Here is a 23,410-nt window from a genome sequence, read left to right as displayed (position 1 = left end):
AGGTCAGGGGTTCGAGGCCAGCCTGGCCAACATGGCGAAACCCCACCTCTATTAAAAATACAAAAATTAGCTAGGCGTGGTGGTGCATGCCTGTAATTCCAGCTACTGGGGAGGTTGAGGCAGGAGAATCATTTGAACCCAGGAGGTGGAGGTTGCAGTGAGCCAAGATCGCACTACTGCACTCCAGCCTGGGCGACAGAGTGAGACTCCGTCTCAAAAAAAGAAAAAAGTTGGATTGAACAGGACTTTTGAATCACAGCAAGTTTGGGGATCTGCCTATGGTGTCATGAAGGATTAGAAGTTTTTGATCAAATATCTACTGTGTGCTTCCCACTGATGGAGGCAGTGAGAATACAGCTCACAGTCCTTGGGGAGCTGAAATTCTCACAAGGGAAAAAACCAAAGTGGACAAAAATACAGATAAACTAATACATCTCACAGATGACTCAGGTGGTGAGGGCTGCTAAGGAGAAAAGAAGAGGCAAGGGCATGGAGGGTGAGGTGATGGGCTGCTGGCTACTTAGACAGTAGGCAAGGTTCTCTGAAGTTGGCGTGGAGGTGAGGAGGCAGCTCTTCTGATCCCCAGCCTGGGTCCACTGCTCTGAGCTACTCCGGTCTGACAGCCCACGTGCTCCCCAGTGCTCATCACAGAAAATAAAAGGGGCTATGTCTAGGTTGCCCCCAGCTCCTGTCCAGATTGGGTTTCCTAAAGGGCTGCAAGGCAATGATTCTTTTCTGTGGTTCCAGCGCTAGACATACAGGGAATATCTACTGAACTTTCTCAAAACAAAATGGAATACAGTGATGTCAGCTGAAGGGAATAGGAATTACTAAAATATCAACTGGACCCTATGGATCTAGGTGGCCATCAGGATCTGCCACGTTGGACGCCCTCTGAATGCGGAAGAAAGCTGTGAGAACTTCCGTAACCTGGAGAAAGAACCCTACTGGAGTGGACACGGTTCAAAAGAACTCCAGGAACACAGGAGCCCGCTGCCTTTCTGCATTGCCCCATGACATCTTCTCTAGCCTCTCTGCTTCCGTGATTTCCCAACTGCAGTACCGTCTCCTGCCTTGGACAGACAGTAGTTGTGGAGGAGCAAGATCTGCTTGCCCAGGGCAAGGAGTAGGTTTGCGTGTGGCTGTTCCTGAGTGAGAGTTTTATGGCCCTTCCAGGTGAAATTCTCAGCTTGAACTTAAGCCCTTACTTTCAAATATTTTGTTTTCCTTCTTAGATTGACAACAAAAAACAACCTAAGACTTCCGCTTCTGGGAAGATGGGGCACACACGCTTTCTCCTGTTCCTCTCACCAAGGACAATGAAGAACGCTGGACATTATATAGAAAACATACATAAAAGGACTCTGAAAGGTGGAGAAGAGAAGGCAGACCAGCTCAGGACCCCAGGAACAACACGATGCTGAATTCCTTGGGTTTTCTTTTTGCCTTATGTACCTCAGACTTGGAGTTGAAGAAGTTAGCAACCCAGAAACACCTATAGGCGCTGACATGCTCACAAATCCTTCCCGAAAGCCTACTCTCTCACTAAAGGACCAGGAAAGTGCAATCTAGCGAGACAGAAAACTTTTAGACAATGACCATACTACTCCAGCCAAATACCACAGGACATTCTGTGGTCTCACCATCTCCCATGCCAGAGAAAGCCAAGTGGGGAGCCCAGACTTCCACCTTCACGAGGCCATAATAGGTTATCCCAACACCCCTGCAAAGATGCCATCTGTGAGGCTAAGTAGGGAGCTGGGATTCTCATCCTCATCAGTTGGTAATAAGCCCTCCTCACCATGGTATCTGTGGGGACCACGTGGGGACCACATGGGGAGCCTGGACTTCCAACTCCACCCAGGAGTAATGAGGTGCTCCTCCCTCTCCCCACTGGGGTGGTGTGAGAAGAGACCCAGCGGAGTTAGCGTCAGCCGGTGGTAGTGAGACCTCTACTGTGGTATCAGTGAAGGTCATGTGAGCAGAAAGAACTCCCGCCTCCACCTAGTAGTAATAAGGAGTGTACCCCCGCCCCCCCACAATAGAGGCTGGTGAGGAACCTGGATGTTTGCCTCCACCTGACAGTAATGAGGTAGCAGCCCCAGTACTGCTGGAATGGTGTCGGGGACAGCCAGCTAAAATAGAAAGTTTAAGCAAGATGCAGTCTCATAATATGAAAATGGTCAGATTTCAATTGAAGATAACTTGTCTTACCAAGAACTAAGAAGGCCTCAAACATAATAAAAACAAGGCAATCAACAGATGTCAACATGGAAATGAGATGACAGAGATGCTAGAATTATTTAACAAATTTTTTTTTTTTTTTTGAGATGGAGTCTTGCTCTGTCACCCAGGCTGGAGCGCAGTGGCACGATCTTGGCTCACTGCAGCCTCCGCCTCCCGGGTTCAAGTGATTCTCCTGCCTCAGCCTCCTGAGCAACTGGTATTACAGGTGTGCACCACCATGCCCAGCTAATTTTTGCATTTTTAGTAGGGATGGGGGTTTCACCATGTTGGCCAAACTGTTCCCGAATTCCTAAACTAAGTGATCTGCCCGCCTTGGCCTCCCAAAGTGCTGGAATTACAGGCGTGAGCCACCGTGCCCGGCCTCTGACACAGAGTTTAAAGTAGTCACAACAAAATGCTTCAATTAACAATTTTAACAGTGCTTGAAACAAATGGAAAAATAGAAAGCCCCAGCAAAGAAATAGAAGATATAAAAATAACTAAAATGGAAATTTTAGAATTGAAAGGTATAATAATGAAAACAAAAAGCCCCAGTGAGTGAAATCAACAGCATAATGGGAGAGACAGAGAGAAGCGGCAGCAAAAACCTCTATTAGTAGAAACAACAGACGACAACAAGAAAGAGAGAGCAAGAGAGTCAAGATACAAATTACCAGTATCAGGTACGAAACTGGATAGGAGAATGCTATAACCAATGCTACCCACATAAATTTGATAATGGGCAAAATGGAACATTTGCTTAAAAAACACAAACTATCATAACTGACCCAATATAATATAAATGATTTAATTATCCATATAAATATTAAGAAAATTGAATTCATAATTTAAAAACTTCCAGGAAAGAAGTCTTCAGGCCCAGAAGATTTCACTGGAGAATTCTACGGAATGTTTAAAGAAGAATTACACCAATTCTACATGAACTCTCCTAGAAAACAGAAGACGGAATGCTTACTAATTTATTTTATAAAGATAGTTACCAAAAACTTGGTACCAGAAACAGATAAAGATGGCACCAAAAAAATGAAAAATACCCTACAGATCAATATGCCTCATGAGTATAGATGTAAACATTCTTAACAAAATATTAGCAGGTAGATTTCAGCAATATGTGAAAAGAAGTATACATCATAACCAAATGGGATTTACTATAGGTTTGCAAGCTTGATTAATATTTGAAAATCAGTTGCTGTTATCCACAATAGTGACAGACTAAAGAAGAAAAGTCATATGATCACAACAGTGAATGCAGAAAAAGTGTTCAACAAAATTCAATCCTCCATTCATGATAAAAACTCTAAAGAAGACAGTAACAGAGGGTGCTTCCTCAACTTGATAAAGACGATCCACAAAATAAAAATTGAGAACTAACATTATCTTTAATTCTGAAAGACTGAATGCATTTCTCCTAAGATTAGGAGCAAGGCAAGGATGTCAGCTCTCATTATTTGTATTCTACATAGTAGTGGAAGTTCTAGGAAGTATATTAAGGCAAGAAAATAAATATAGGGAATACACATTGAAAAGGAAGAAATAAAACTGTTCCCATGAAAAGATGGCAAAATTAGACAATTTCATTATTTTCAAAATTAGAAAATCCCAAGGAATCAACAGAATAACACCTAGAATTAATAATTGAGTTCAGCAAGGCTGAACAATACAAGATAAACATGCAAAAATGATCTAGATTTCTATATACTAGGAATGAACCCATGGGCACTGAAATTAAAAATACAATACCATAGTAACCACATGAAAATGAAATACTAAGGTTTACATCTAACAAAACATGTGCAAAACTTGTATGCTGAAAGCTATATAATGCTAATGAAAGAAATCATAGGAGACCTAAATAAATGGAGAGACATACAATGTTCATGGATTGGAAGACTCACATAGTAAAGATGTCAATCTGCCCCAAATTGATATTCAGGTTTAATGCAATTCCTATCAAAATTCTAGCACTTGTAGCAAGACATTTTGTAGAGATAGATGAGGTTATTCTAACATTTATATGGAAAGACAAAGGAATTAGAATAATTTTTTAAAATATAAATTGATGAATCAGTCTATCTGATCACAAGACTTGTTACATAGCTACAGTAAGCAAGGCTGTATGGTATTGGTGAAGACATAGACATATAGAACAAACAGAATAGAGAAGCCAGAAAAGACCCACACAAGTATGCCCAAATGACTTTTGATAAAGGTGTAAAAGCAATTCTATAGAATAAAGATAGTCTTTTCAACAAATTGTGCTAGAGCAATTTGACATCTATAGAGGAAAAGAAAGAACCTCAATTTAAGTCTCACATCTTATGTAAAAATTATCTCAAAAGAGATCATGGACTTAAACATAAAATGTCAAATATAAAACTTTTAGGAAAAAAAAAAGAGAAAATTTCTGAGACCTATGGTTAAAAAATCCATAAAAGACAAAAGACCAAAAGCAAAATCCATAAAAAGAAAATATAATAAATTGGAATTCATCAAAATTAAAAAATTTTGCCCCATAAAAGATCCTGTTAAAAAGATGAGAAGGGAAACTAGAGAGTGGGAGAAAATATTTGCAAACCACCTATCCGATGACAGACTAGTATTTAGAATACATTTAAGAGAAAAAAAACTCTTAAAACTCAACATTAAAAACAAACAAAACAATTAGAAAATGGGCAAAAGACGTGAGGGGGCATTTCATTGCAGAGGATATACAGATGGCAAATAAGCACATGAAACATGGTCAATCTCATAACCATTAGAAAAACGCAAATTAAAACCATAATGAGATATCACTATGCACCCATCAAAGTGGTTAAAGCAAAAAATAGTGACTATTAAATGCTGGGAAGGATGCAAGAAACTCGATTAGTCACTTTACAATGTAATCACTTTACATTGCTGGTAGAAATGTAAAGAGATACAGGCAGAATAGAAAACAGTTTGACAGTTTCTTAAATAATTAAACATGCAGGCAGGGCGTGGTGGCAAGTGTCTGTAATCCCACCTACTCTGGGGGCTGAGACGGGAAGATCACTTGACCCCGGGTGGTTGAGCCAAGATGGCACCACTGCACTTGCCTGGGCAACAGAGCAAGATCCAATCTCAAAAAATAAAAAAAATAATAAATAAAACATGCAACTATAGTGACTGCACTCCTGGTCATTTCTCCTAGAGAAATGAAGAATTATATTCACACAAAAACCTATACATTAAAGTTATTTACAATAGCCTCAAAGTTGGAACAACCAAACATCAAACTGGTACATCCACAGCATGGGATACTACTTGGCAGTCAAAAAGGAAGAGAAGGACCAATATCTACCAAGACACCCAGTGATTTGGATTAATTTCCAGAGATTTATGCTGAAGGGGAAAAAAGCCTATATAAAAAACAGTACTCACTGTATGATACTATTTAGATAGCATTCTTGAAATAATAAAGCTATAGGAATGGAGAACAGACTAGTGGTTGCAGGAGGTAAGAAAGGGATGGGGGTGAGAGGGAAGTGGATGCGCCTGTAACAGTCAGTCTGCAGTATCCTTGTGAGGATGAAAATGTTCTCTATTTGATTGTATCATTGTCAATATCCTGGTTGTGATATTGCACTATAGTTCTGAAGATGTTACTGTTGAGTGACACTGGATAAAGGGATAACTGTTCTATTTCTTACAACTGCATGTGAATCTACAATAATTTCAAAGTTAAAAAGTAAAAGAAAAAAAGCTTTATAGGATAGTTCTGGAAGTGTAACAATGAAGAACCACTTAAAAAGTTGAACTTTTGGAATCTGCAGTTAAATAAATTAGCATGTGGTTTTAACATGTGAAATTAACCTACAACAATGTGATGGAATATTCTGTAGCCATGAATTATTTAAGGGGTGTGTAATGAGAAAATAAGTGTCCATGATAACAACAAAAATGATCAGACTTTATGTGTCAGGCCCAGTGTTAAGCTTGTTAAAAAGATCCCATTTAATTCTTACAATGATTCCATGAAATATGCACTGTTTGTAATTCCAATTATACAGATAAATAAATTAACGCACAGAAAGAATAAATAACTTGCCTAAGGTCATAAAGTAGAGTTGGGATTTGACCCCAGGCCCAGCTGATTCCAGAGGCCAAAGGTTTTTCAGTGCCATGCTGCACCGATTCTATCTCCTTTCCTTCAGATGTTTACTCAAATATTATTTTCTCACCAAGGCCTTTCCTATTTTAAGTTTCTGCCACTTTATTCCTTTTCTCTGCTGTATATTTTTCTACTTTGTAACCATCAGCCACACAACATATGTTACCATCAGCCATACAACATATGTTACCATCAGCCATACAACATATGTTACCATCCACCATACAACATATGTTAGCATCAGGCATACATACATATATTGCATGGCTGATGATAACGGGGTGGTAAAATTCCAAAGACATATAAGAATTTAGTATATGATAAAGATGATACCTAAAATCTATGGAAGTGAAGAACTTTTAAATAAAAGATGCAGGAAAAACAGAGCAGCCATCTGGAAAAAAATTAACTTGGTGTCACAACTCAACCCTCTACCAGGATAAAATCCAAATAGACTAAAAATACTACAAAGAAACATGGAAAACATCTTTTCATTTTGGATTGAGAAGGCTTTTGTGTGTATGACTAGAAATCCAGAGGTCATGAAAAGGAAGAATGAAAAGTAAAAAATCCAAATATTTACAAATACATTCATTGGCCAAGCTTGTGTGAAGAAGGCAGTCATGCATTGCTGTTATAAGTATAAACTAATTCAATCCTGATGGAGGGCAATGTGGCATTACGTACCAAAACTGTAAAAAAGAATATATTATTTTACCCAGTATTTCCATCTCTAAGAGTTGATGTAGAGGATAAACCTAAACTTACACGTGTGAAATAACAAATGTACAAGGTTATTCATTGCAGTGAGGTTAATAGCGAAAGTCTGGAAGCCAGCCAACGGGTATTAATGAGGTCCTGGTTAAATAACTCATGGTACAACCATTCAACAGAATACCCTGCATGCGTTACAAGTGAGGAAGCTCCCTGCAGATACAGAAAGTATTGTTAACTGAAAACAAGCGTGGAATAGAACAGAGTGCATATTATGTTACCGTTTGTGTAAAAAAGAATAAGAATTTGTCTTATTTCTCATATATGCTCAAAGAAACCTTAGAAAGATATATTAAAAAATACAAACAGTAATTATCTACTGGGTGGCATTTTATAATTTTTTGTTTTGAACAGAGTGAATATGTTACATATTAAAATTAAGACTAAAGCAAAATACGCATGATTAACTAAAAAAATTTAAAAACATCAAAAGTGCCAAACTAAGCACAGTTGGGATGAGAGTCCAGCCTTCAGGCCACCAGTGTGTGGCCTGTGCTTTAAACGTGTCATTTGTAGGTGCTACTGCTATTCTCATCAGGCCTCCGAATCATTCTCAGCAAACAACATTATACGGAAACAGAAACATTCTCCAGGAAATACCTGGAAACTGTTTTTAAGCAAACAGGTGTCCGTGGTGTTAGCTTGTTTTTCACCTGTGTGTGAGAAGTTTATATATATTTTCTTTTTTGTTGGCTTCAAAGAGCAAACAGATAGGAACACTGCTAAAGTGATTACAATTTGTCATGTTGAAAAATCATGCCGCCTTATCATAATTTGATTGTCTACAATAAGGCCCATATGGAACTTCTGGCACTTTCTTTCGACTGTATATTGTCAGCTGGACTTCAGACTCCTTTAAGCAAGATCGACATTGTTAAAGTGAAAATATAAGGTAAGGCTTAAAAAGCCTTGTCTAGAATGATTTGTGATGCCTCTATTCCATCTAGGTTTCCTCATTGTGCAGCACTGATTTTACTCTTAGTCTTAATACCACGAATCAGTACCGAAAGTACAGGCGAACACAAGAAAATTTGTCTGAAAAATGTTGAATGGTACAGAAACTCATGACTCCACTCCTTTCCATCTGTTAGAAATTTGAGCCCCATGCTGCCTGGGATAAAAGGGAAGTCTCTGCTTCCTCTCCCCAGAGAATATCACATGAGCACAGAGGGTTTGATTTGCTGGACAACAAAAGTCTCTGGACAATCATGGAGTCTTCATTTTTCTTCTTCTGAAAACACTGTCACCTGCATGTAGCCATTGTCAGATTCAGGAAGAAAAATAGGGTTTGGTTAATTTTTGAAGATAGAATTTGTCCCCCAATTTGCCTAGAAAGGAAAGCAAATTAATATGCAAGCACGAAGGAATGTGAAGACCAATACAAAAATATTTTGCAGAATCTCAGAATTTCCTAAGCAGACTATGATTTTTTTTTTTTTTTTTTTTGAGATGTTGCCCAGGCTGGAGTGCAATGGTGCCATCTTGTCTCACTGCAACCTCTGCCTCCCAGGTTCAAGTGATTCTCCTGCCTCAGCCTCCCAAGTAACTGGGATTACAGGCATGTGCCGCCATGCCTGGCTGATTTTTGTATTTTCAGTAGAGACGGGGTTTCACCATGTTGACCAGGCTGGTCTGAAACTCCTGACCTCAGGTGATCCACCCACCTTGGCCTCCCAAAGTGCTGGGATTACAGGCATGAGCCATCATGCCCAAACTTTTTTTTTTTTTTAAGTTTGTTTTACTACAGTGCTCAAAGCCACTGAAGGAGGGTCGATAAATATATATTAATGTAGGAATTCTGTACTTTTATTTTTTCCACTACTTCTACCCAATTCACATCAACTGATAAAAATTCTGTGAGTGGTTTTTTCTTAATAATGCATTCACATCTTTCAAGCCCATGGCAAAAACAGGGAAAGAACACAGACAGCACAACCATAGGAAATCCAATTATGAAAGGGCTTCAAATCTGCCCACTTAGGACATTTCTCTTTCTGCTCTCCTACTGGAGATTATTACACATTAGCTATAAGTATATTTAAAAAGTTGTTATTCTTTCTGAACAATGAATTGTCTCATAAGCTCTGGGTGGCATAGTTTGGAAATTATTGTTAGAGGAAAATAACCTCTTGTTGAACTGTTGCTAGCAGCCTGTGGCAATTTCTAATTAACACAGCTCAGGAATCCTCAGCCTCTTAATGCAGTCTAGGGGAGGAATCGAGAAATTACCTAGATAGTGGTATTTTTTTACTTTTACTTAGATTGGTTGTTCACTACAGTGCTCCTTTTATAAAAAAGAGAAAATACAGATGAACAAAGAATAAAACAAAATGCATCTATTATTCTATTACTGAAAGTCAACTGCTCTCAACAATTTGCAATTTTTTATTCCACGCTGCTCTTTGGGTGGGATGACAGATCTATGGCACAGGTAGGCAGAGATCATTTTTACCCAAAGGAGATTCTTCTGTATGCTAGTTTGAAATCTGCTTTTCTCATTTAACATTATATTATGACTTTCTTCACCTGACCAATTCTATTTTTATGTCACCCTTGCTTATGGTGTCTCGTGTAAGGGTGTGCCACAATCAATATAAAAGACCTATTGGATCATTTCAGCTTTTAAAAAATTATTATTATACTTTAAGTTTTAGGGTACATGTGCACAATGTGCAGGTTTGTTACATATGTATGCATGTGCCATGTTGGTGTGCTGCACCCATTAACTCGTCATTTAGCATTAGGTATATCTCCTAATGCTGTCCCTCCCCCCTCCCCCCTCCCCCCTCAGCTTTTTTTCTTATAGACAATACTGGAAATTTTTAAAAGCCCCGTGAATAAAATATTGATCATGTTCTCAATACATTCTTTTTAAACATTTTTTATTGATGCATAATAGATGTACATAATTTTGGGGTATGTGTGATAATTTAATACATTCATATAATTTGTAAAGATCAAACTCATGTACTTGGGATATTCATCACTTCAAATATTTGTCTCCTCTTTATGCTAAAAACGTTCGACTTATTCTATTCTAGCTAGTTTGACATGTACAATAAACTATAGTCACTTTACTGACCTATCAATCAATAAATTCTTAAATGCAGATTTGCTCATTCAGAAAGCATGTGTGTTTGAAGACTTCCAAATTGCATACTGCCAAAGTGCCACAGTGGAAACAATTTTCTTAGTGGTCCAGGTAGTTGATTAAGAAATTATCTAAGACTTCAGAGGGAAATAACATGAAAATATAAAACCAAGAAATCCACATTTCCATTGTCCTCCGGCATCTTTTCTGAGACGGAAATTGAGTCTGGATAACATAGGTATAAAAATGTTCCACTTAGCCATTTTTCTTCCTCTTTTGGGGAAGAGAGAGGCAATGTTAATTTCAGCTGCTTATACTAATTGAACCAAGCCAGGTTGGACCAATTATCCAGTGTGATACTCTCTACTGTAAATCAAAACATCACTACCTGTTTTACTATCCTGTGGACATAACCTCAGGATACTTAAGGCTCATCTCACACGGGGGTAGCAGAAGTCTAGCCCAGGGCCTTAGCATGGTACATCATCATTAATCCATAGTTATTAACCGATGTGGAGATGTTACATTTGTAAGATTAAATAAACCATTGTCTGTTGTTCACATAGGTGGAGGGTGGAAAGAAATCTAAGAAAGCAACGCACACTTGCTTCCCATATAAAGCTAGCGTGCATTTTCTCTTTTCTCCCTCAGCAACTCCTCTGCTTGAGGGGTAAGTGAATTTGTCAACTTGAGTTCCAATGGCAAGTAAAATGTGGGTAGAGAATTAAGCAATAAAATGTTCTTCTCTTGTTTCCCTTTTGGCAACGGGCTTTGCTTTGGGGATATTCCTAAGGACACATGAGTTGGCACACTCTTAAGTAGATTTCCCTCATGTGTGATTTTTTTTTTCTTTTTTCTTTCTTTTTTTTTTTTTTTGAGATGGAGTCTCGCTCTGTTGCCCAGGCTGGAGTGCAGTGGTGCGATCTCAGCTCACTGCAACCTCCATCTCCCAGGTTCAAGCGATTCTCATGACTCAGCTTCCTCAGCTTCCTGAGTAGCTGAGATTATAGGCGTGCACCACCATGCTTGGCTAATTTTTGTATTTTTAGTGGAGATGGAGTTTCACCATGTTGGCCAGGCTGGTCTTGAACTCCTGGTCTCAAGTGATCCTCCTGCCTCAGCCTCCCAAAGTGCTGAAATTATAGGGGTGAGCCACTACGCCCGGCCAATATGTGTGATTTAAAATGGAAAAATACTGCTGCAGGCAGAGTGAGTGAAGAATGATTCCCAGGGTAAGCCACACTGGGCAAAAGGGATTTGTGGAAGATTCTTCTGTTCCGTAATGAGTTCCTAACTAGCACAACCTTCCAGACTGGTAACAGCATTTCACATTTACTAAAGGAAAAATACCGAATGTTACGGAAAACAAACAAACAAACAAAAACAAACAAACAAAAACCACACCAGAAAACCTGCCCTTAAATACAAAAAACTAATAATCCACAGCCTAGAACACATTCGTCATCTATTTAACAAACACTTCCCCAAAGCGAGAAAACAGTTTTGAATGCTGCCAGAATTAGGCTGCAGACTTTCTAAGAATTGTTTGGCCTGTGCAAAGAAAGAAAGAAAAAGTCACATCCTATTCACTGACTGTTTAAACACTTCTCTGTTTCTGTTCCTCACTCAATTGTAATTTTCACTCTCCTGTCCACTTTCTATCTCAAAACTCTGTTTATTTCACTCAGAGCTCTTTCTAAACTCTGAAAGTGTTTGCTTGTTAATTCTCTTTCTTTTTTAAATTGTTGGTCTCTCCACTAGAGGAAAGCTCCCATGAAGTACACTGTTCTACCTCCTGGGGAATCTAAAATCATTCCTGGCACAAAGAAAGTACTCATATTTGTTGCATGAATAAATGAAAGTATCCACCCATTTTTTTTTTTTCTTTTTTGAGACAGAGTCTCCCTCTGTCATTCTCCTGCCTCAGCCTCCCGAGTGGCTGGGACTACAGGCACCCGCCACCAAGCCTGGCTAATTTTTTGTATTTTTAGTTGAGACGGGGTTTCACCGTGTTAGCCAGGATGGTCTCAATCTCCTGACCTTGTGATCTGCCTGTCTCAGCCTCCCAAAGTGCTGGGATTACAGGCGTGAGCCACCGTGCCCAGCCTCCTACCCCTTTTATATATTGCTTAACACCGGCTGCCTGATTGACTCTCAGACTGGAATGACAGATGATCACCTAAGTATCTTCAAATTATGATAAGTGCTATGAAGGATGAAGGAAGTAAAGTGGTCCATGATGGGTGTATTTACTTGATTCTCAACTGTACCCAAGAAAAATACCAATGCAAGTGTTATGATGAAGGACAACCTACATGGCTGCGCTGTTGGGAATCATTTGGTGAACTGGAGACTGGGTGCCCCATCTTAAGGGACAGTCACAACTCACATTCTGTCTGCAAATATAGGGCAAAACTACCCATTATGGGGAAGTCTGAAATATAGAATTGTATTGACATATTATTGCTTTAAAATATCAACTTTGTCAATTCAAAAATATAATTAATTAATTAAAATATTATTTAAAACACTATGTAGGCCAAGTAAGCTGTATCTGTGGCTAGAGGCCTTCTACAGGTGGCTAGTTTTCAACTTTTGGTTTATGTTTTTAATTTTATTTTACTTCTTCAAAACCACAGCCAACATCATACAACTTCTGGTCTAAATGCCTAGCTCAACATTCTCTAGAAGAACCATTCCTTGGAAAATTGAGCCACCTTGTTAGAGGCCCAATAGCTACATGGATGATTAAGTGTGAGAAACACTTGGTTAAACAAAGTGAAACAGGCATGCTTGCTGCAGGACTTCTCAGAGCCCTTAGAAGGCGGATGTCCATTGTGAATCTTCAGTACGGACTATAAAGCAAATAGATTTTCTGAAATTATTCCATAGCAGAGCCCTATTTCTAGGCCCATCTTACTGGACTAACGTTTCACAGACCAACTTGGAAAGTACTAGGGTGCTGGTTAACATTAGGTGTCAACTTGATTGGATTGAAGGATGCCTAGATGGCTGGTAAAGTATTGTCTCTGGGTGTGTCTATGAGGGTGTTGCCAGAGGAGATTAACATTTGAGTCAGCGGACTGGGAGAAGCAGACCCACCCTCAGTGTGGGTGGGCACCTTCCAATCGGCTGGCAGCATGGCTGGAACAAAGCAGGTGGAAGAAGGTGGGATAAGCTGGGTTGCTGAGTCTTCCAGCCTTCGTCTTTCTCCTGTGCTGGATGCTTCCTGCTCTTGGACATTAGACTCCAGGTTCTTCGGCCTTTGGACTCTTGGACTTACACCAGTGGTTTGCCAGGGGCTCTCAGGCCTTTGGCCACAGACTGACGGCTGCACTGTCGGCCTCCATACTTTGGAGGCTTCGGAACTTCTGCCACTACTGGCTTCCTACCTCCTCAGCTTGCAGACGGCCTATAGTGTGATTTCACCTTGTGATAACGTGAGGCAATTCTCCTTAATAAACTCCCTTTCACATATACGTCTATCCTATTAGTTCTGTCCCTTTGGAGAACCCTGACTAATACAACTAGCTTTAGAAGTTTTTAAAGACGTAAGATGTTTCAAAAGTTTTAAAGTGTTTCATCTCTTTGAACCTATAGGCACAGTGGTTAAGTGTGTGGGCATTCGTGACCAATTTCCACCCTGCCACTTTCTAGCACTATGATTTGCACAAGTTACTTTACCTCTCCGTGACTTAGTAAACTTGATAAGTTATAGCCGTTATAACTTCTGAGGGGGCGAATCAGATGGGACAATACCAGAGGGAATGATAACTCAAAATTTATTTTACAAATTAATTGCAAAAAACAATTTACTAGATATTTCAACGGATTAACGCCATGACATGTTAAAGACCAAATTTAAAATACCAAGTAAATAGTACAAATGTAGATTTGTACTATGATTCTAAAGTTTAAGTGAAATCGTATACACCATATATTTTGAAATGACTTTCTATTTCAACTTGTGTTAGGCAGAGCAGATAATGACATTGCAATAATACATCCTAACAGTCTTTGAAAAGTTGAACTACACCGTGTACCACCCTTATTCTTGTCAGGTTCATTTAACAAACATTATTGGGTGCCAACATGTGCCAGCCATTATGCTAGGCATTGGGAATACTCAGTTGCATAAAAAATGGTCACGTCTCTTAAGATAACTGTCTCGATGTGTCAAAGTGGTCAGATAGCAGAACGGCGTTCTCCAAATTTCAGACTGTGATCATTAGTAGATTTGAAAATAATTTAGTGGGTCAAAACCAGTAGTAAACAAATCAAACAGAATAGAAAATAATACAAAATCCCTGCAGGTGTTACATGCTGCAAGGATAGTATTACTTCATGAATTCTTTGTTTCATGTATGCGCACGTATATCAGCTCAGGTAAAATCTAGTTCTTACTATGGGGTCACAGTTGAATTAGAAAACTAATGTAATGGATACACTCAGATGAATTACCATAGGTGGATACTGTAGCAGCTTCTACTTGCTCCATTCACTTAATGATTTCCAGACAATGTTAGGTAGAGAAGATAAACCTGGTTTCTATCTGTGGCATGTCCTCTTGCTGGAAGATCCTTCTTTCTACTGAAAAATCTGAAAATACTGGCTAATAGCTATTTGCACCTTGACACAGACACGTGACTCAATTTCACCAAACGGCTCTGAGGATAAATTTTAGGAAACTCCTTTCTTATTTATAGGACATTACGACACATACATCGGAAATATTACAGGTCCAATTTCAGGTCACTGCAATAGAGTCAGTATCACAATAGAGCCACACACATTTTTCGGTTTCCCAGTGCACATAAAAGTTCTTCACTGTCCTGGAGTCTATTAAGTGTGCAATAGCATTACGTCTAAAAAAAAAATGTACATACTTTAATTTAAAAATACCTTGTCTCATGGTGTATATGTACCACATTTTCTTTAACCAGTCTATTGTTGATGGTCATTTGGGTTGATTCCAAGTCTTTGCTATCGTGAATAGTGCTGCAATGGAATACTATGCGTCCATAAAAAGGAACAAGATCATTCCCTTTGCAGGGATATGGATGGAGCTGGCAGCCATTATCTTTGGCAAACTAACGCGGGAACAGAAAACCAAACACCGCATGTTCTTACTTATAAGTGGGAGCTGAACAATGAGAACAGACAGACACAGGAAGGGGAACAACACACACTGGGGCCTGTTGGGGGTTGGGGGAGGGAGAGCATCAGGAAAAATAGCTAATGCATGCTGGGCTTAATACCTAGGTGATGGGTTGATAGGTGCAGCAAACCACCATGGCACACATTTATTTTAAGTTCTGGGGTACACATGCACGTCACCCAGGCTCCTGCACATTCTGCATGTGTACCCCAGAACTTAAAATAAAAATTACAACAAAAACTTTATCTCTAAAAAATGCTGACACAAAGACACAAAGTGAACACAGGCCATTGGAAAAATGGTGCTGATAGACTTGCTTGATGCAGGATTGTCACAAACCTTTAATTTGTAAAAATGCAGCATCTGTGAAGCACAATAAAGAGAGGTATTCCTGCATACTTGGAATCATGTTAAAACCACAAGGGACTAAGCCTAGGGACTAACCAATAATGGAGGACACCAGTAGAGAAAGACTGAGGCGGGCTTGTGGGGGCTGTGAAGATGTTGAACCAACCTGAACTCCCCTACCTCTAGGGTTCTTATTACATGCAAGAAATAGTACATTCTCCTTAAGTGAACCACTATTAATTGAGTGTTGTGTGTGTGTTTCCTGCAGCCAAAGTAAAAAAGAGATATTACCAACCCCTAAATGATACACTATTCAAACTCCATCACTCTGAAAAGCCATTTGTTCTATTTCATAATTATTCATTTCTAAGTTTCTAACAATTTAGAAAACACACCGTTTTATTTAGCATTACTACTACTGATGGCCTATATTATCTTCTAACTTTACAAAAACCCCTAGGGCAGGTAGTAGCTTCCTTTTGTGGGTGAAAACACAGGTTTTGAAATGATTGAGTATAACAGGCTTAGGTGACAGATGGATCTTGATTCCACTTTTGCCACTAATTAGCTTTGTGACCTTACACAGGTAACTTGAGTTCTCCCCAAGTTCTCTCCTCTGTTCAATGGCAATAGAAATACCTACCTTGTTGGGTTGTTTTAAGAATAAAAGCAGATAATGTATGCAAAATGCTTACTACACAGCCTAGAAATAGAGATTTAAAAATGGGGTAATTATTATCATTTAACTCAACCACACAGCTATTAAGTGGTAGAGTCTGGACTCATACCTAGGTCACCCAGGCTCCTAACACTTCCACTTCACCTCTGCCACTGCAAACATCTCATGTTAAGCATTTCTTACTGCTAAATGCATCAAAATCCCAGTGGTATAGCTGAGGACCTTGTTTACTCCAAAACTTGCATAATGTAAGATGGATTTTCCCTTTGCACTGACAAAGTCTTTTGGGTGGCTAGTTCTCTTTACCAGTTGAAAAGGCGTGGACTTGTGGACATAAGGCAGAAACAACACAAAATAAAAAACAGTTAATAATTCACTTGGCCTTCTAATGTCGAAATTGGGTAATTCTTTTTATTTGATTTTATTTTTCACTTGGGATTTTGGGTATTTACAACTTTGCATATGCTAATATCTTTGAATTTCATTGCCACAAGTTGCAACTTCATTGAACGAGTTTCAAATAATTGGCAAAAATAGAAATGTTGACTATCTAAGACTATGGGCTTTGGAGATGGACAATTTTGCCTGTGCCACTTTTTAGCTGTGTGTCAGGAGTGATAACGCTTTCTCTGAACTGTTGACTTCTTCGTCTGTAAAATGATGAAAATACAGGAATTCCCTGGTAAGGTTTGATGGCTTAATGAGCTGATTTCTTCAAAATGATTTAATCACAGAATTTGACTTAAAATGCGAGAGGGATTCATGCTGTCTGAAATCATCCAAGAGTGGAGATATCTGGTTAGCTTCATGGAGAACCTGGCGCTGAATATCAAGTCAATTTTTGATAAACAGAGAGAGAAAGAGACATAGGTGGAGAAAATACCAGGAGACAGATGGTGTTTGCACAGGTCAGGTGCTGGCCATATTGACTGGAGAAATTTAAGGGAAGGGTGGAAAATGCAGTTGGAAAACAGGCAGAGGAAACATTGTGGAGACCCTTAAATGTCAGACAAAGAAACTGAGGCTTGTGGGCATGGACACTAACGTTTCTATTGTTTCAAAAACAATTTTACAACTTTTATACCCTTCTCACCCAAGTTAGGACTTGTGCCTTTGGTGATACATCTCTTAAATTAGAGTCAGCTGTGCTATCTCTGTGAGTTTGGGTTGACTATGGAAGAGAAAGGCAAAAAATAAAAGTAAAATATGAAGTAGTAGACAGGGAGAAAACCCATAATACTAGCAATAGCTAATTTCTCTTTTTTTTTTTCAAAATGCAATTTGTGCTAAGTACTTTATATGGCCTATCTCATTTAACCTCTAAAAGTGTGAACAAGGTGAAAATGTGCTAGATACTATTATTATCCCCATTTTACAGATGAGGAAACTGAGGCTCAGGAGGTGAAGTAGCTTGCCCAAGGTCACACAGCCATTAGGTGGCAGAGGTAGAGAGGAAACCTAGGCTACCTGACCATGATGCTTATGTTTAATTCACTACTAAATACTATGTAGGAAAGGACTCTGGAGACCTTGGTTCTTTAATTCCAATTCTACCACTAAACAGTAGAGACAGGATGAACTTGTCATTCACTGAGATGGAAAACCCTGTGAATTAAACTGGTGGGCATTTTGTTTTTGTCATTGTTAGGTGATGAATGAAGAGTTCCATTTTGGACGCATTAGGGTTGAGATTCTCAGTGAGCAGCCAAGTGGGGATGTAGAAGTTCAAGTAGACATGTGGAAGAGGAGGCAGCTGAGACTCACGTCTGGACTTCAGGGATGGATCCAGGCTAGAGATGTAAATTTGGAACTTGTCAACCCACAGCAGTATTTAAACCTTTGGGACTGAGGGAAACCTTCAAGGAAATACGCGTAGTTAGAGATATCCAAGAAGTGAACCCTGGGGAAGTCCAACATTTAGAGGGTGAGATCCAGCAAAGGAGATGAAGGAAGAGTAGCCAGGGAGGTGGAAGTATGTTGTTTCAAACAGCAAGGTGTGGCCCACTCACTCACTGTGGTCAGGTTCAACTTGCAGGTCAGACCTACTAGGACAAAGATAGAGACCTATAGGATTTGGCAGCCAGGGTGATGGTGGGGAATTTGCCACATCGTGGTGGCTGTGACAAGAGCCTGAATGGAGCGTGTTCAAGAGAGAAAAGAAGAGAAGTGAAAACACGGAATATTGTTCTTATTATTAGTAACCTGAGTCAATCTGAGGACCGATGCACTTATCACAATGTCTCTTAAAATATTATGTCTCTTACTAGATTATACACTCCTTGAAAGATGAGAAACATGATTTTTCAAATACCTTGCACAAGGTTGGTGCTAAAGTAACGATTGCAGGATTTAATTACATTTTTAAAAGAAAAAAGACATTCTTCAATGTTATGAAACTCTGCATGGCAACACTTTATGCACCCCACACCCCACTCAACACAAATACAACTCTGGAAATACTGTGTTGATAACAGAAATGTGGTGGGTTTTATTTTTAACCAATAAAGGTCAAGTTTGCATTATGTGATTTTTTGTGTGTGTGTGATGAATCTTTTAAATGCATATCTTACAGCTCTGGTTCAGTTGTTGTGGGGAGAGGAAAAAAAACCCATCCCTGCCAACACATTGGTTTGTATGAATCACAGCTCAGTGAAACCTTTCAGGCATATAATTTATCTTTTCTTTGGCCTATGTAGTAAATGCTTCATTTGTTCATGAATTCTTGCCTTGTTTTAATTATGCTTTGCCCTGAATGTAGTTTTATAAGGCACAAAAATAAGATTGTCATTCTGAAAACACAGAAGATTTGTGTGTTTCCCCCAGGATGAAATGGTGGCATCTTTCTCCCAATTCACAGCTCTGTGGGCTTGTGGCTGGAATTCCAATCCAGCAGGGAGCAAGCCATAAAAGTAGGGGGAAGGGCTGCTGGAGGGAGGCAGTGGTTGCGGCTGAGCCCAAGGCATAATTCACCCTAAGAATTCTGAATCAATACACTGACATCCATCCATGTACAATGTGGTACTCCTACCAAGAAAGCCACTGATTGAGAAGTTTTATTCATGTTACTTTCTGAGGGTTGGATTGTCCCGTTACATTTATAGAACAATTTCTTTTTTCCCCCCTGAATACAGAACTATGCAGCCGGGAGTCAGAAAAGAAACCTTGACAATCAGAAGGCTGTTTTGTTGTTGTTGTGAAAAGTCTCTGTAGGCATATGCATCTGAATATCCATAAGTTCACAGACTGAGAGAGAAATGGCTATTTCATAACTTTTCTGTGTTTCATATGTACATAGTATAAAGTGGGCACTTAGTATTTCAAATTTCAATATCAGTGAAAAAAATGGAAATTTGTAATGTGACAAAATCAGATGCAGACTTCATTGGTGAATCTGAGGGAGTGAATTCACTTATTCAGAAAGGAAGACAGTTACAATTCTTGGGTCTTCTGAGAGATCATTATAACTTGAAAATATTACACAAGGGCTTTGCTTTATTAGATACCTGCCATGTTCCTAACACAAGCTCCCATTTTCTGACTCAAATCTCATTTTGGAACACATTCCACTCAACTTGAGGTTCTGGCCCTAAGAGTTCTTTTTCAATAAAGAAAGCTGAGTTAATAAATCACAACTCCAAAACTTTTCCTCACTTTTCTTAGACTAGAAATAGATTGAGTGTGTCGAGGTTTTATGGCTGAGTACATTGGAGGGCTGGCTATTCTATGCTGAACTGGTTTACTTGATTAAGATGGGGATTTGGATGAGTCACTGGACACCTGTCCAAAGACGAGTAAAACACATTCCTTCATTGTCTTCCCATAAATAACTCAGTCTTCTCCTAACTGAGCCAATGGATAGGCTTTGGATGCCCAAGCAAAAGAAACACATGACTGTTAAAAAATCACAACCTCAAAATGGCCTTAGAAGCCTATGACCAGTAATGAGAATGGTTTCTCCACTCAGGCAGAAGTAGTAAACAGTTTCTCCCATAAGCAGGAATATTGACGACCAGTTTACCGCCTCTGGACACGTTACTTTCAGGTCCTGGTTCATGCATTTGCTGGAATGTTCCCTGGGCCATGGAGCCCAATTCTCCTGGCGTCTGGCATCTCCCCCACACTCTGCTTCCCCCAGCACAGCACTTGGCATCTTGCATTGCAATTGCAGGTTTATTTATTCACTTCTCTCACTGGACAGCAAACTCCACCAGGGCCGAGACTGTGTCTCGCCCTCCACTGTGGTCCCTGTGCCTCACCTGTTCCTGGTACAGTGTCACACTCAGTAAAGAGCAGATGCCTGGATGCATTTGGAGACTTACTTTAAATTATACGGAAAGTTATTCAACTGGCTTCTTGAACTGGTGCATTTTGGAAAGTGGGTGTTTGAAGGGAAAATTTTTAAACTCTGAAAGAAATGTTGGAAATAAGCTCTTTGAGTCAAAATGTTTAGAAAACACAAGAATGCTGACAGTAAGAGCCTAAAACACATGATGCCTATTATCTTTTCCCCATTTTAGCTCTCCAGAGTGTTCAGCGGTGCCCAATCTTCAGAATGTAATTCTTCATAGCACCCTGGATGCATTAAAACCATAGATTAATGGGATACTCATTTTCATTAAGGAAAATAATTTATGTACAGTGCTCAGAGTAGAGCCTGGCACATTGAACATTTTCAATAAATGACAGCAAGTGTAATTATTAGCACTTCAGAAGTGCAAAGTTGCATTGTTATTAAGACAAATATATTTGGAGCTCATCCAATTTTTTCCTGGCTCTAAAGTCTGCTAGTGGCACTTAACTTTATTCCCAAGTTTTGAAAAATATTGTTATTTAAAAAGTCTGTTAACCAAGGAAATGCATGCCCTAAACCTATAATGTATCAAGTTTTACTTCCTTCTTCTTTTAAGGAGTTCTTTTCCTGCCTTGAATACAAACAAGCTCTCTCAAGGTTAAAAGCAAATGCTCTTTTTAGTGTCAAAAAGAGCTTGCCTTTCTTTGCTCAGGAAAAAAAGCAACTGATTCCAGTATACCTTCTTTGAAAACCAACACAAAAAAACCCCAAAAAAACAAAAAAACAAAAACAAAACCCCTAGTTTTTACAAAGGTATTACTCCTACTTGTTGGAAAAGAATTAGTACATAAAAGAGTCTGCCCAGAGCTGTAAAATCTCTTCATTCAAACACACACCTTAGAGCAAAAGATAGTTAAATATCAATTCAGGCTATTAAGAGTAAGGAATGAAACGTGTTCCAACAAAACTCTGTATGTCAACAAACTACAGAGACTAGGTAACATCTTTTAACAATCATTTTTATTCCACTAATGCCTTTTCCTCCAGAATCCACTGATCGTAAATGCAACCTGTCTACTTCCGCCTTTGAAAAATGGATGGACAAATTCATCTGCATGTAACTCACCTTGTCTTTTCTTTTACATAAAACAGATGCCACAGCTGTTATTGTTCTTCACACAGATGTTTCTACCCAGAGAAACATCAGGATGATACTCTGCTACAATGTGCTATTTGTTCTAGAGGGGTCAACAGCTTGCCACCTTGCCTAGGCCCAGGGTGACTGCATATGTGCAGTGGTCTTATCCCATTAGTGCCCCCGAGCATGCATTCAGAACCAAGTGGATACACCTTGGCACACTTACCTTCCCTGCAGGGACATCATCGGACTGCCCTGATAATCCAGGAACCTCATCCACCTTGTCTTGATGCTCTGCCCTCTTGGCTTCCTGTTGGCTGTCACCTGGCACCTTTTCCTGTCCCTTGTCCAGCTTGAAGAATTTGTCAAAAAAGCTGGAGTCCTTGGGCTTGGAGGGAGCTTCTCCTCCTGCTCCCCCTGTCTCAGGTGGGAGAAGCGTGGGATCCCCGGCGGCAGAGAGGACCTTGTCTTGGGCCGGGGCGTGCCCTGGGGTTTTATCTGTGTCCTGCCCCGGTCCAGCTGCCACCGGAAGTGTCCAGCTCTCACTTGGGTCTTTGTTCGCTGGAGCTTTATTGGAGCTGACATCAAGCTTCACTGATCCAAGGGATGAATCTGTGGCTTGGTCTCCGGTACGTCCTGGTACAGGCCGAGAGAGCATCAAGAAAAAACGAGATTTAGCAGCTGGTGCCTCGGGTTTGGCCTCTTTCCCAAGATTCTTTCCGTTGGCATCCGTGACAGCACTTATCTCCATTGTCTCGGGGGAAGAAGTGGCCACATTATCCGTCTTGACACTTATTCCCAAGTCGACTGTAAACACAAATATAAACAGCAGTTATTCAGCCAAGCCGGGAAATTCAGGCACTAATAATGGACTCCAGACATTTTTTATACAAAAGCCATACTGCATACTGGAACTGTGTTGTTCTCTGGTCATTCTGAAAGGCAGAAGTTAGCTCTCCAGATCTCCTTGGACCCTGCTTTTCTTGGGAGAGGAGAAGGCAAGGTTGGTGAGGAGGGAAAGCTACTTAATGGAAAGTCACTAGCTGCCAGGTGCGGAATGAGCGATATTCAATGTTAATTAATCTTTTATCTGCGTAAGAACTCTGTGAGCAGCATATTGTGATGATGTCAACCGGGAGGCAGTACAGCAGTTAGGAGCTTGGGTTCTGGAGCTAGAACAAGGTTTCTCAACCTCAGCACTGCTCACATTTGAAGCCAGATTATTCTTTGTTAGGGAGGCTCGTCCTGTGCATCATAGGCTGATTAGCAGTATCCCTGGCCTCTGCCCACTAGAGGCCAGTCACATTTCCCAGTCATGACAACCAAAAATATCTCTAGGCATTGCTAAATGTCCCCTGGAGGACAAAATCTCTCACGTTTGAGAGGCACTGAGCTGAAATGTCTTTTTGAATCCAGATTATCTAACTTTCCGTGCCTCAACTTTCTGGTAAAAGGAGACAGATAATAAATCTACCTTGTAATTTTGTTAGGAAGATTACATGAGTTAATAGTTTTAAAGCAAGTACAACAGTGCCTGGAATATATCAAGTGC

The 23,410-nt window shown here is 39.7% G+C and overlaps 1 protein-coding gene across 7 annotated transcripts in view; it reads right to left on the bottom strand.

Moving 5' to 3' along the window:
* BCAS1 (brain enriched myelin associated protein 1) overlaps positions 1-23,410 on the bottom strand; it is a 113,603-nt gene that overhangs the window by 63,042 nt on the left and 27,151 nt on the right. For 5 of the 7 annotated variants that reach the window (XM_032142192.2, XM_032142196.2, XM_058433080.1 and 2 more), the window contains exon 2: positions 22,085-22,665. In XM_032142192.2, the coding sequence (XP_031998083.1) occupies positions 22,085-22,609 (525 nt within the window). In that variant the 5' untranslated portion in view covers positions 22,610-22,665. Of the gene's footprint in view, positions 1-22,084; positions 22,666-23,410 lie in introns of those variants that run through there. The other 2 variants (XM_032142194.2, XM_032142203.2) reach the window with 2 other exon arrangements.

This window comes from Hylobates moloch, unplaced genomic scaffold (genome assembly GCF_009828535.3).
Source record: "Hylobates moloch isolate HMO894 unplaced genomic scaffold, HMol_V3 SCAFFOLD_21, whole genome shotgun sequence".
NCBI classification, from domain to species: domain Eukaryota; kingdom Metazoa; phylum Chordata; class Mammalia; order Primates; family Hylobatidae; genus Hylobates; species Hylobates moloch.
Note: the sequence above shows the minus strand (reverse complement) of the source record. Positions and strands in the feature narration are given on the sequence as shown.